At 35.3% G+C, this 14,883-nt stretch overlaps 1 protein-coding gene across 1 annotated transcript in view; it reads left to right on the top strand.

Moving 5' to 3' along the window:
• LOC134839041 (CTD nuclear envelope phosphatase 1-like) overlaps positions 1 to 12,129 on the top strand; it is a 346,443-nt gene extending 334,314 nt beyond the window's left edge. Inside the window, exons 2-7 of the mRNA XM_063854441.1 lie at positions 3,102 to 3,250; positions 3,874 to 3,940; positions 5,016 to 5,254; positions 8,906 to 8,993; positions 9,472 to 9,615; positions 11,511 to 12,129. Of these exons, the coding sequence (XP_063710511.1) occupies positions 3,167 to 3,250; positions 3,874 to 3,940; positions 5,016 to 5,254; positions 8,906 to 8,993; positions 9,472 to 9,615; positions 11,511 to 11,647 (759 nt within the window). The 5' untranslated portion in view covers positions 3,102 to 3,166 and the 3' untranslated portion in view covers positions 11,648 to 12,129. The remainder of the gene's footprint in view (positions 1 to 3,101; positions 3,251 to 3,873; positions 3,941 to 5,015; positions 5,255 to 8,905; positions 8,994 to 9,471; positions 9,616 to 11,510) is intronic.
• The last annotated feature ends 2,754 nt before the right edge of the window (positions 12,130 to 14,883 follow it).

The raw sequence follows: 14,883 nt of genomic DNA, 5'->3' as shown, positions 1-14,883 counted from the left end.
CAGGGTTTGTTATATGTGACAAACGTTTAATAGGACGATAAATTCTTAAGATTCGATGAACCTAGTTCAGACTTTTCTATAGGTCGTGATGATTTTTTAAAGTTTTTTTTAAAGAAAAAATCTTAGTTTGTTCAGGCTCAAATTTACTTTTTCGCGGTTTGACTCTTGGTTTTTTTTAAGTTACTTCATTTCATTTTTTTTAAAAGCAAGGCAAACTCCACCATCGAACAGCAAAAGTATAAATTTCAGAAAAAGCTTGACCAAATTCTTGTTTCGAAATCGAATTTATTTTTCAGATTTTCAAAAAAATTTATCCATTGATCCAGTTTTCTCAAATTGAGTGAATTTTTTTTCCAAAAGATTTTAAGTATAAATTGTTTTAGAAATTCAATGATTTTTAAGTTCATTTTTTGAGTTTTTCTTGATAAAGTTTTCTTGTTTACTTGCTTTCATTGACTCTGTTCCAACTGTCTGTTGGCTTTGCTTAATTTTCATTTGATTAATTTTTTCCGAGTACTCAAGTTGTTCAAAATTCAAAATTAGTTTAAATAAGGCTTGAAAACGCAAAAGGAAGTCTTAAGTACGAATCACTGTATAAGAAATAAATTGGAAATGTAGAAATTTGAGATATGCTGTCAATTTTTTTTGAAAGGCGTGAAATATCTCAAAACTTTATTTAAATCTACTGCAAATGTATTCTTTTATGGTTTTTCCTAAGATCTATATGTCGAACAGGAATAGCCAATTCGTAGTTATTTTCGAAACACAGTTACTTTTAAGTACAGCAATGAAAAATAACGTAAAAAAGAGAAACATTTTCATAGTTTTGAATTTTCGAACACTGTAATCTAAGTAAAGCCATCAAAAATAGGAGAAAAATAAACTATGAAGAAAGAAATTTCCTTATTTTTGCGTATTAACTTAAATAGGGATCATTAGTTTTCACCTGTTTTTTGGAAAATAATAGACCCTTTTTTGGATACTTACTGATACTTCGTTTCATTTTTGGAATTCGTGTTTCCATTGAAAGAACTTCAAAGTTATGTCTGACTCAATGCCCTATGAGTGGTATTTTTGGATATTGATTTGGCGTGAAAACTTAGCCGAGGCCATATTTTCTTCCAAATAATCCAGTAGTGCGAGGGGATTAAAGTATGCAATGACTTTCAAGTGTTCTTTGTGGTTCACGGTTTCTAAGAGTTAATGAACGGAGTGAAGACTCTTAAATAGGTCGTAATGATTTTTTTTAGGGAAAAGTCTTAAGGTTTGTTCACGCTCAAATTTGATTTTTTGAGTTAAGTTTATTTTACTTCAGTTTTTTTTCTGTAAAAAGCAAGGGAAACTCCATAATCGAACAGCAAAAAGTGAAAGTTGAAAAACGTCTTTGACTTTTAGTTTCATAATGGCTTCAAGGTTTTAGATTTTCCAGCCGAATAAAAATTTATATATTGATCATTTTCTTAGATTTGATTAGTTTTATCAATATAGTGCCAATCATGATTTGTTCTTGAAATTCAAAGAGCCTGAAGAGCATATTTTTTCCCGTTAAATTCGAAAGTTCAAAACTCAGTGTTTTTCATTTTTTGCGTTCATTCACTCTTTTCCAACTGTCCTTTGTTAGTTGCCTACTGGGGCCGCGTCATGCGAACTTGCCCCGATTCTAAGGAACATTGCTACTTCGTCCGGCCATAGCCACATATCTATTGGGTCAGTTCAGTCGGGTTTGTGGGGTAGTTAAAGAGGTGGAGAGTAGTATGGGGAGCCGGACAGTTCGGGGGACATTGGGGTCTATTCTATTAAGATAGGTATTTATAAAAGGGGAGTAGTCGGATCTGAGCTGTGCTGACGTGCTCCTTGATGAACGTAGGAGCAGTTCCTCAGTCGAGGAAATATCAGGTGGGCGCAGTGGGAGAGCTTAGAGAGTGGGCGGGTCATTTATTGCATTTGTTACCTGGCTTGTGTGAATCCTTTTTAAGATGTTTAAAATTATTAAAAGCGAAGTTGTTTCGGTCCATGTTATCGTTATATGGGGTAAAATCGCTTGTCTAGAGATTCTTTTGTCGAATTCTTCTTTTTAAGTTCAAGTAAAGTTAGGTTTGATTTGTCTGGGAGGGAAGGGGAACTTATGATAGAAATGATGGGTGTGGAAGTGAATGTACGATTACAGTAAAAACTGGGTGGATAGAAGTTTATGGTGCTGTTGCACGGATAGTAGTTTGCCTTCAGTGTGTAGGTGGTCTATGGAGCTCATCTTCGTGCACCCTGTCACAACACGGAGAGCTGCGTTTTGAATGACATGTAATTTGTTCAGGGGGGAATTTCTTGCAGCGTTGGACGAAACTGGGCAGGAGTCATGGAGTATTGGTCTGATCTGAGATTTGAACGTTACAAGCAATCTTTATTTGGATCGTCTCCATTTCGTACCGGACAGAGCATTCAGATTGCGGTTTGCTTACAATGCTCCGCAAAGTTCTCAGGGGGACGGGTCAAAAAACACCAAGTATTTTTGTCTTTTTTTTGGACCAGGAGAACCGAAAAATTCATTAAATCAATTGGTTTGGAGTTGAACTTTTGTTGTGGGAGCTGAACAGCTCACTGATCATTTCGAGGAAGAGAACACTAGGTGTCTGTTCGTAAAAAACTCATGGAGTTCGGAACTCATTGGTTAAGATTCGGACGATTTAAAATCTTTGTTAGGTTTGGGTAGAGAGAAACTCAATTGCAATTGGCCCTAAATATTTTTAAAAAATATGGTACACAAGACGTTTATAGGGTCTGTTGGCTATGCTTGTGATTTTTTTGTGGTTTACGATACGAGCCTAAGCTTTTGTTTCTTCCGAATCTTAAGACTAGGCGTAACAAAAAGTGAAACTGTGAGATTTTTGGCGTTTCAATGATCGTTACTGTTTGTTAAATTTGTTTGGTGTATAATGAATCAATGGTGTTTAAGGCAAATTTGAAAAATATCGGTTATCATTGTCTTTCAAATACTTTAGAAACTTCGTTTTACCTTTTTCTATTAAAGCTTCAATTGTTTATTCAATATGATTTGAAGTCAGAAAATATTGACATTTAATTTATTTTTAATAGGATTTATTTTCAGATACTTTGTATTGTTGTGGTAGTATTGAATGAAGTGATTAGTTGTTAGATTGAGTGCTGTGTTATGGGCCCTGTGTCAGTATGCTTCAAATGCGTCTCTTACCTCTGGCATCTCGTCTCCTATTTTCTCAAGAGAACCTCCAAAAAAGTTAGTCAAGGTTAAATTTGAAACAGGTGTTATTAACTAACATGGATCTGGACATCTCAATTGACGTTTGCAAAAATGTCGTATATTTTAAAATTTATCTTAATAATCGGGAAGTTTATTCAGAGGTGATCTGTCAATTTCAGTCAATTTTACAGAGATATACTTAAGAAATCTTTCTTGATTCTCGACATTTTGCAATACGTTTGTTAACTTTAATCAAGCGGTAGGCAATATATTCTATGATTGCTACATGAGTAGTTTGTGAGTATCCCTATGGCGGATGTACAACACTTCGCCATATTTTGAAGCCGAAATTTCATCAGAAATACGCAACATAATTGGATAAAAACTGCAGTTTTTTCCAGCGTGCTATGAAGACATCGTATTTGGCCTATTGTTATACCTCCATTCCCTGTAATAGGGTGCGGGCTATTCTCGTGAATGAAGGTGCTAATGGCAGAAAAGTTCTCATATATTTCAGGTTTCTAACATATTTTTTGTTCAGATTATTGTATGCATAATTCTGACTGGATGATATATTAGTTCTGCCAATCGGGTCGTATCCCTAGCGGGATTCCCCACCCCCATTGCTATGTTCAATCTGTGACTTTGTTGGTGTTTAGGCCATCCAGTATCAACCAGTGTGCTATGTCAATGCCCCTCTCTCCACAATATCCCGTCACAGACTCAGTGAGTACACCATAAGCCAACATGCAGTGCAAAGTGAACCATGAAGTTAACCATAATGATTTTACCATGAGGAGCTGCGAGAATATGGTGGTCAACTACGATAGAATATTTCAAAAATAAATCTGTGTTTTTACACCATACGTATTGTGATAGCTTTCATAATTTGTTTTTCATGTTTTTTTAAACCTCAATTTTATGCGACGTTATTTTTTTCGCAACTTTAGTTTGCAGACTATCAATTTAAAAAATGAATTCATTGAATTCGATTTGGAAAACAGAGATTTCAATCCTTAATAAAGCAATAGCTCGATCGTTAGTTTCGGCTTATCTGTTTATTAAGTCAAAATGCTCCCGGGACTTATGTATTGAGCTTTCAGAAAGGGAAATTGAAGTGAAAGCATGTTCTGCTTAATTCAGAACTCGGGGCTATTTGTTTTGAGAATCCAGTTGATCAAATAGGGAAGTTGCAAAATAGAAACGTGTTTTAAGTTAAATAAAATACTGCTATTTTATGAGCCTGTGGGCAGAATTGGGTTTTCAGCTGCAGGCCAGATTTAAAGGAGTTAGATTTTCAGCTTCAGTTCCGATTCAGCAAAGCGCTCGAATTTTCATGTTGCTAGAGGATTAACTTATCTTTCATGCTTTTCTTTCACAAGTCACAGCTCTTTTGCCATTCCCATATCGATTATCAATGATCAGTTTGATATCAGGAGGATAATCAGTTTTTCGTGCCGAGTGAAAATTAATTATCATTACTTATAATAATTATCTGTTTCATTCGTCAGTGAATCCAAGGTTTCTTTCAAAAAGTGTCGTTTTGGCTGGAACGGACGCACTGCGGGGTAAACAGTGCTAAATTGACTGCCTCTATCACGGTCACTGATATTTGAAATGGACTCATTTTTCTCCCCGCATAATTGGTCTTCTTGCTTGACCTTGAAGGGAGAACCCCTCGTTGCGCCATAAAATTTATATTCTTGTGAGGTGGGTGGGGTAGGGGGAATGAAAAAGAGCCTTGAAATGGAATAATTTGTGATTGACTGAAGTGTTAATTGTAAGTTTAAATTCCGTTTAGATGTTGTCAGTCGGAAGTTTCTGGTGCTTGATCTGGACGAAACTCTGATCCACTCTCATCACGATGGATTGCCTGCTCCCCCGGTACACGCAGGCTCAGCTGGAGGCGCAGTGTCCGCCAATCTAGCAGCGAGGGCGGACACTCAACCCCCAGACTTCGTGCTTCGAGTAATGATAGACCAGCAGCCTGTTAGATTCTCAGTTCACAAAAGACCCCACGTCGATTATTTTCTCTCAGTTGTAAGTTGAAATCTTGCAGAAGGCTTTGACGAAGATTACAATTGCCGGTCCTTCAGAAGTCACAGGGCTTTAGCGGATTAAAAAAGAAGTGTTTTTTTTATTTAAAGAGGATATTATTATCTTTACAATTTCTTTCAAAACGCAGAAAAACGGTGACAGAACTAATTTTCAAGAATTGGTGCTTGTTTTTTTTTTGCATTGGAGAAAATTTTTGCGATTGTTATCCTTTAAGCCCCTTCATTAAAGCCAATCACCAATTCTTTTAGAGCTCATGGTTTTGGTCACAAATATTTCAACAAGTTAAAAAGTTTTTTTTAAACAATTGAATCGAGCGAATTAAATCGAGAAATTGTTACAGATCAACATTAAAAGTTGCATTTCAGCATACATGTCTTATTAAAAATAAGAACTTTTTGCATGGTTCATCCGAAACACATCCGAATTGTGTTGCCAGGACACAGATTTGCATAAATTAGCTGAGCGCATTGTAACATGACATGGTGTTGATAAATTATCAATCGGTTATTGACCCGAATATCAAATGAAATAATGATGACTTTCTTAAAGGAAAAAAGCAGTTATATAATGCATTAGTGTTTTTGCGGTTACTTTCGGGTACGAGGCATTAAAGCAGTGCCGAAAAATACCATTCATCGGTGACCCATTTTTTTTTAAATACTGCACACATTTCTAATAAGTAGAAAGCTATTAAACTCAAATTGGCCGAAGATAAAAAAAGACAAAATAATTTAATTGATGCGGCATGCGAAATCAAAATTTCTCCCATGCGGCGTCATGTAATTCAAGAGCCTAAAAATGGCAAAAATCTGATTTTCTTTTTATAAAAATAGCTTGTAAATCAAAATAGTGGAGGAAAAAGGGCCAATTCCACTGAAGGAAGTACATGAAAATATCAATTACTGAATTAAACGTAGTGAAGAATTTTATGTTGGTCGTGATTACTTTTTTGTTTGTTTTTTCGTCAGGAAAATGTCTTAAATTTGTTTACGCTCAAATTTGATTTTTCTTGGTTTGTCTTTTGATTTCTTTTCAAGTTCGTATCAATTCTTTAGTTAAAAGAAAGGCAAAATCCACTATCGAACAGCAAAAGTGTAAAGATCACGAAAAACGTGATCGACTTCTATTTCGAAAAAAGAATTTAATATGCAGATTTACATCAAATGTATGCAATGATTTCAGCGTCATCTCTAAGCCAAATTTCGATGCGCAGTGCGACTCGTTTGCGGTTCCATATGTGCGTACAAGGGAATTGGCATCACATATTTGTTTTTGTTCTTTCATGGTTGACTTGAGGTCGGTTTCACTTTCACTTGCTTCAATTTTGTGAGTTGTCCAAAGTTTTATTGACAGTTTTCAAATTTTTAGTAAAATTTTTTACTGATAACCTATTTCATAAATTGGCACTGAAAACTGTTCAAAATAAGTCGGATCAAAAAAGAAGACTTCTGTTCCTACTGTTCGTTATGTTTTTGTTCGTACTGTTTTTTGATGTTATCTTTTTTAGACCCTTTACCTCTCCTTTCAATTGAATTTGGATTTTTTATTTAGATAGAATAATTCGTCGTTCGCATCTCGTTAACTACTTAAGCAAACGGCTGTGTAATAAAACAATTGTTTTTGTTCGGACTGTTTGTTTTAGTTTTTTTAAGAGTAATGAAATTAGTGAAGACTCTTATATAGGTGTTGGTGATTTTTTTTAGGGAATAGTCTTAAAATTCTCTGATAACTACAGATGTGCATTCATACAGATTAATGCACTTATGAAAGAATTTAGGTATATATGCACTTTTTGAGTTCTATTGAAATTCTTCCGCTGAAAGTTACGTAAAAAGCACCATCTAAATACGAACGTGGAAATGGCGTGAAAAAACGTGAACGATACTTCGTTTCGAAAGTGGAATTAAATTTCAAATTTTCCAGCTGAATAAAAGTTTTACCTATTGATCCAGTTATCTCCAGTTGGGTAAATGTTATCAAAAAAAGCGCCAATCATAAATTGTTCTAGAAGTTCAAAGAGCTTAAAGGGCATCTTTTTTTTTCAAATTTGAAAGTTGCGATTTTTTCAACAATGTTTTTTTTTTCTGTTTACTTGCGTTCATTACTCTTTTCCAACTGTTATTTGGCCATGTTTTTTTACTTTGTTTTCCACGCAAAATCAGGTACAACAAATACTTATTGAAATGCGCCTAATGATGTATCATATTAGAGCTCTTTCAGTCATGATTCGAACTTGACAAAAATTGTCAGTGTCGAGAACAACCGGTTGGAGTTTATTGATTTTTTGTCTAATTTCAAGCGAATAAACAAGCAGGCTTATAATAGTAAGTTTTAAACTTTCAAAACCTAACATTACAAGTTTTACTCAAATGAATTTAATTATCAAGAATTTTTTCAGCGCTTTCTTGGGAATAAAAAAAGAACGAACCAAAGAAGTCTGCAAAAATTTTTCGAAAACTTTCATGAGTTTTTTTTTTTATGCAAAAAACGGTTGTCAATTGTTGCCATTATTTTATTATCGAGTTTTTACGTTTTTGCTTAGTTTCTATTATACACCAAAAATAAAAGACGACGCAATTTGAAAAGAATTATATAGGTTGTTGAACATGGTCGGAACATTCTGTGCTACTTGCACAGCAACCGGCTATCCTTGTTTCAAATCTTAATTGCGTATTTTTAATTTTACTTTTATGTTTATAAGTGTCATTGAACTCATTTATATAGGTCTTGTTCTTTTTTTACACTTGCGAAGCGAGTTTATTAGTACGAACCTTACTTTTTACAACCTAAGTCTCAAATATTGCTGCCACTTTTGGGGCACCTTTACAGCTTTTTCATAGCATGTGCTTTGACATTCGAATAGCAATAAGTTAACCCAGTTGATGCAATTTTACTTGCACAGTAACCAGCTATCCTTGTTTAATCCAAAGCATCAGTTGAGTTCGAACAACTACAGCTTAATTATGTGGCAAAGGGCAAAAATTGAGTCGTGAGACAAGTCCAAAAGTGGAAAAATTGAAAGAATTGTTTACATACAGCAACTGGAACTTGAACCCCAGATATTTAAATCCTCAATCAAGGATCGAAAGGTCTGGGGTTCAAGTCCCTGCTGAACCTCGTTTTTTTTTGCTGTGTGTGTGTTGTCTTTCGGATCGTTCGAAGAGTTATGTATTTTCCATAAAATATGCATTTATATGTTGTTTCAGTTATATATAAATCATCTGTTACTTTTGCATATGATATGATGTAATTCATTTGCTTAAAATATGGCAATGGCTTGTCGTTTTTCAGCCTTAGTATTTTTAATGTTCGAAAATTAGGCTTCGAATTGAATTGAAGTTAAATCCAAATCAAATCTAAATGTGACGAAGAGAATAATCATAACACTTAGTCATTCGTGCGTTTGTTATGTTACCTATTTACTTGAAAAAATGCCCGTGCAAATCCGTATAGTTGGAACGGGAGGCGGAGCGTTGAGCACAATGGTCCAAGATCAGAAAAATATTGATGGATCACTTTCGCTGAATAGGCTGTTAAGGAAATATACGCTTAATTGTATACTGCTGAGTGGTATGAAATTTAATTAAAATGCTCTAATGCTCGACCACAGTACAAATGCTTTTGTGTGCGTAGGTTTCAAAGTGGTACAAATTGGTGGTGTTTACTGCCAGCATGGAAGTGTACGGCAGTTCAGTTGCAGATGAGTTGGACGGACAAAAAGGTATGACTTTTCCACCCACATAACATGATGTTTAAAAAGTATTTGCTTCTGACCTAGTGGAAAATTTCCCTCTTAAAACTATTAAGGGAGAGTGTAGTTCATTGATTGAATGAATCAGTTGCCATATTTTCGCACGTTTATTTACTGCATGAGTTTATTGTTACGGGGGAGATTGCTCATTTATTTGCTTATTCTAGTTATTAAAAAAGTACATGAACTAGATCTTTTTTTTTTAACAAAAGGTATGTTGATTGGCTGTTCATACGAAAAAGTTTATTAATCATTTGATTACTTATTTATCGCGATGTTTTGTAAAAACGTGAAATCATAGTGGCAAACGTGAAGTAATTAGTGGCAACGAACATGAAATCGAATAAAAAGTTGTGAAATGATATCAGCAGTAGCACGGAGCAATGGCAGGAACGCGAAATGATGTCTTTATAATAGTTAAATTGAATCGTTAGTGGTGTGTTTGTAGGTATGTTGAAGAGACGTTTCTTCCGCCAGCACTGCACACTGGACGTTAGCTACTCTTACTCCAAGGACCTGCGCATAGTACATTCTGACATGAGCAGTGTAATCCTACTGGACAACTCGCCATCCGCATACCGCAACTATAAATGTAAGCACACTACACATATACATTAATAATATAATTTTTTTTTTCATTCTGTCATATCTGCTCAGAGTAAATTTTGGTTGAAGGCGAGTAAATTTTGGTTTCGAACAGACATTTCAGCAATCAAATTGGTTCAAAATGCCTATCTGTCAAGTTTCTCTTACTTTTTTTGTTCTCTAATGGAAGGTTGGAGGCTTACTATGTTTGCCAGATATGCCCAGGTTGAATGTGAGAAGATAGTGTTCTTATAGATGCCGTCCCGCAACGAGGGAAAAGTGCCGCACAGTTGTTTCATCCTATTTTCCACTTTTAACGATTGCTCTTTCGGTGAAGGGTGGAATCTGGCGGTACCTATTTACACTTGCGAAGCAAAGTGTTTAGTACGAACTTCCTTTTTTTTCCAACTTAAGTCGCAAATATTGTTGCTACTAAGTCGCAAATATTTAAAGCAGCAATATTTGCTACATCGAGTTGGCGTGGCAGCTTATTGTTGCACCTTTACAGCTTATTGATCAAATGTGCTTTGACATTCGAATAGTTATAAGTTTACACAGTTGATGCATTTTTAATTCACAAATGAATCGATAAAGCTATTTGTTTCAAACAACATAACAATAATAAAATCTCGTTTTCAGAAATTTTCTAATTCAATATATCTCGCAATTTTTCGAAATGCATAATTTATACATAATGTGGTTTTATGATTTGCAATTTATTACATGCAAAATTGTATCTTTTTGTATTTGGTGCTACTTTTGCTGCGTCGAATTGGAAGTTTATTAACATATGTAGCTGGTGTAGTCGAATTGGTGGCTAGCATCCGTGGCTAGGAATTTAAACATCCGAGGCTGAGCGGTTAGTGCGTGAGACTCAAATTTTCTAGGTCGCAGATTTTTGCTAATTCGAGTTTTTGCTAAGCCTCGAGTTTTTGCAAATTCGAGGCTTATTTATACTTTTTTATGTCACTTGATAGAGCTGCTTTTTGGCCGTGTTCTCGCAAGTATTTGCGAAGCGCAGCTTGGCCTCTGTGTAAAACTTGGCCATTTAATGTGTGAGGTATTATCTATCGGAAGTATCTTATATTTAATTTGCGAAAACCTTGATTGTTCCGACCATTAGTTTTTCTTTTTTTTTTCGTTTTCCACGCAAAATGAGCAACCATAAATTATCATGGGAGAGAGTTGAGTGATATATTTTATTGAAGCCCTTACAGTCGCGAGTCGAACGACACTACAAATTTCCAAAAACTTTTCCCAGTGTCGAAAAAAAACCGGTTTGAAATTTTTGGTTTTTCGTCTTAATACGAGCGAATGAAGCGAGCGAGCAGGCTTATAATAGTTTGTTTTAATGGCTTAAAAGCTTGCAATAGCTAAATTTGAACAAAAATTTGAGTTTTACTCAAGTAACCGTAGTTTTTTTGAGTATTTTAGCGTCTTTTTGGACTGCATTAAAAAAAATTTCGCTTTTCTAGTTTTTTCTAGTCAAATTTTCGCTTTTCTAGTTTTTCAATTTGCTTATTTTCTTTTGAGTGTCAAAGATCCCTAATCTTTAGTTTTTTTTATGATCCGTTTATCACATCACGACGAATAAAACGACACTAATTTGAAAAACTTTTTTGTTGTATTTTTTAAGACTATGGTCGGAATAGTCTGTGCTTCTTGCAGTAACCGACTATCCTTGCTTTAATCTACATTTTTGCTGTATTTAACGTAGGTAAAAACGGAATTATGAACAAACTGTTATAATAACTTTGAAACTTCAAAGTTTAATAAAAGACCTAAAAAAGTTTGAAAATACGAACTTTTCACAAATATTAGACAACAATGAGCAAATCAAGTGAGAAAGCGAACAGGATCATACAAAATAATGCAAAGGTAATGTATTTGTTGTTGTTTCAGCCAATGCAATTCCCATTAAATCCTGGTTCGGCGACTCCTCGGACACGTGTCTGTTGAATCTGCTGCCCTTCCTAGACGCACTTCGATTTGTTCACGATGTCAGATGCATCCTCGGAAGAAACACGGTCCAATATTAGAGCCACTCAGTCACTAATTTGCCGCCACATCACTCGTTATTATACTACAAGTCACTGTAGAAAAGAAAGAAGAGGCGAAATAGTAAGAATGATTGTGGTGAAAAGAAACGTAACTTGAAAATAAACTGAGTATTTCACAGCAAAACTCAAAACTTCTTTTCGTTTTTGTCTCGTATCTAGCTCCCTGAGAAACCAAAATTGTCGGTTAAATGTGGATTGTTGCTGGAATCAATTGATGATAGAATCTCCGGAAGTCATTTTAGAAAAAATGAAGGTTTAAGGGGCTAGAGGAGAATTGTTTTCTAACTTAGTCCCGTAGATTCTGCTATAATCATGTGTGAATTAATATTCAAATGCATAAATATTAATTGACAATGTTAATATATAACATCCACTATTGATAGTAGTAATAGTTCAACTAGCGTTCAAGCGCTAACTGCCTTTTGCAGCCGCCATTGGAAATGCAATTTTTTGGAACTGTCTTTTGAATCCCTGTATTTTAAGTGATCAGTTGAGAGAAGTATAGCATGTTTTTACGGGGTGCCGGACATCAAGCCGACGGGACTTCAAGCTGAATCGTGCAATTAGGGACTTCAAGCCGAATAGTTCCTTATAAAGTCGTGAAATATGACTAATTTGAAAACTTTTTTGAAGAATTTCTGAATTTCATGTTCTTTCTTCCCTAGTTAATGGCGTTTTCATAAAATTTGAGTTCAAAAATTCTCAAAAAATTCAAAAAAACCGGCTGATGTTATTAACGGATGACGATCAGAAGTGGTGCATTGTCATGAGCAACGCTTATTATGTATGACTAAACATGCCTAAATTTTTGAAAAGCAAGGTTTTACAGATGATGAAAGTGTTTTGAGGTGCTGGTAAACTTTTATTTTCGGCTTGAAGTCCCTTCGGCTTGAAGTCTCGTCGGCCTGTTGTCCTAGACCCGTTTTTACGATGCATAATAACTTCTTTTTGACAAATTGGAATAGCATTTTTGCGGGGCTAGGTCTTTTACCAGACCGACCTTTTACCAGACCACAAAGCAATAATTCAATTAAGATAAATTAAAATTACTGGACGATTCGAAAAGGTAGCGGTTAGAACAAACAAAACGAAGCTGAAAAACCGTGAAACCATTGTCTTTAACCAGACTAAACGGCGTCGATACATCTGTCAATCAAAATTGTTTATCGAGTCTGGTAAAAGGTCCATGTTATAACTTTTCTGGTAAAAGGTCGGTTCCCCATTTTTGCATCTGTGGATAGATAGTTTTACGCATGCTTCAGTTTTTCTTGTATTTCATGCGCGTAGTTGTGGAGGGGAGGGGAGCGGTGGTGAAGTGAATGGGAGCGGTGGTGAAGTGGGTACGTCTCCGCCTCTAAATCGGAAGGTCGGATGTTCGAGGCCCACCATGATCCGTGCTCGCTGCTTGAGGGTGAAGCAACATTACCCAGCCCAGAAAAATAACCAAAAAAATTGCACGTAGTTCTTAAACAGGGGCACAACAGCGTTTCGCCATGATGAGCTGTACAGCTCTTGTGTTGGTCCTTTCCACCGTGGATAAATGGTCTTAATCTTACTTGGTGAGCAATTTTAAACATTACGGTAACTGCATCGCCAATTATGGACTGGTGATGCAGTTGCGCCGGGAAAGCTTAAATCTATAATTCTAAGGGTAGTATATTAACTACACATGGTTTCGGTTTTCGAATCTAACAACCTGTTATAAACTTCGTGAATTTTATAAATTTATCTTCTAATTTTTTCTTAAAAAATTTTTTCGCATTAAAAGATTTAAACATAAAAAGGTACGGGTGGAAAGCGCATGCCAAATACTCCTTAAAAGAGAATTAAGTTAAAAATGATAGAGAGTAATTGACGAAGCCGCGAACGAGCAAAGTTCTCAATCAGGACCAAACAATCTGACAAAAAACATTATGATCGACTAGTGTTTTGTATTTGGTGTCCGATTTTTGAAGTCGCGAGTCACTCTTCAGCAAGTGACATCCTGCAAGACTACCCCCCCCCCCCCCCCTTCCCAAAAGGATCACTCGTCAAATGTTCCCCCTAAAGTGACACCCATCAAGGACGTCCGAGGAAGTTGATGTCATCGTATACTTCTAACTGCAAATACTACAAAATGTCTTTTGACTTTTTACGAAAAGGCAATTAAAATTTAAAATAAGTTCTCAATCACCACCAACCAATCACACTAAAAACATTTCGATCGACTAGTGTCTTATAGTCGTGACGCGTCAGGGTCAACAAATGACATCCTGCAAGGGTACGCCCTGAAAAGTCGTACATCAGCTAAGGCTCAAGCATCAGCAACACTAGAAATCCTACAAGGGTACCCCTCAAAGCTCACTCATCCTCAGCAAGTGAAATCCAGCAATTGGTGACATTCTGCAAGGCACCCCTTCAAGTGTCACTTACAAGATTACACCCTACAAGTGACAGCCATAAAGGGTCCCCCGACGATGTTCAGGACATCATCTCTTTCTAACCTCAAAAACTGAACTGTAAATTGAGTTTTGATTTCTTACGAAGCAACGATGAAACAAAGTTTTCAGCGAAGACAACCAATCTGACAAAAACATTATCCACTAGTGTTCTATACTGAACGGAGTGAAAAATAATTTAAATTTAAATTATCTTTCTACTGCACTCATAGATGCTATGTTCAATTATCTTCTGCGTCGAGCTCAAGGATAATCACATTATTCTAAATCTTTGTTTTGCCTGAAATTATATCATTTTTGATTATAGTTTTTTAACAAAATCATTTGCTCATCATTCAATTTCTGATTCAAATTAACGAAAAGCTTTCGTGAATTTTTGTTTCACATATCTTAATGCTATGTTTACGCTCGCACTTAGCAAGTCTTTTTAATCATATTCTTCGACGAGCTCAAGATAATCAAATTATTGGAAATCTTTTTTGTTTGCCATAAATTATATGATTTTTAAACTTATTTTTAAGAATATTGTTTGCTCATACCATACAATTTCTTTTTCATAATTACAAAAGCTATCGATAAAATATTAAACCTATTATCTGAATTCTCTATTTAATTATTATTCTGCGTCGAGCTGAAGGATAGTCGAATTATCGTAATTTTTATTTGGTTTGCCTGAAATTAAATGATTTTTTTTTAATAATATCATCTATGAACATTATTTGCTCATAATATACTATTTCTTTTTCAAAATTATGAAGAACCATCGAGAATTTCTGA

This window comes from Symsagittifera roscoffensis, chromosome 2, assembly GCF_963678635.1.
Source record: "Symsagittifera roscoffensis chromosome 2, txSymRosc1.1, whole genome shotgun sequence".
Lineage (NCBI taxonomy): Eukaryota > Metazoa > Xenacoelomorpha > Acoela > Convolutidae > Symsagittifera > Symsagittifera roscoffensis.
This window is presented reverse-complemented; position numbering and strand designations above follow the sequence as displayed.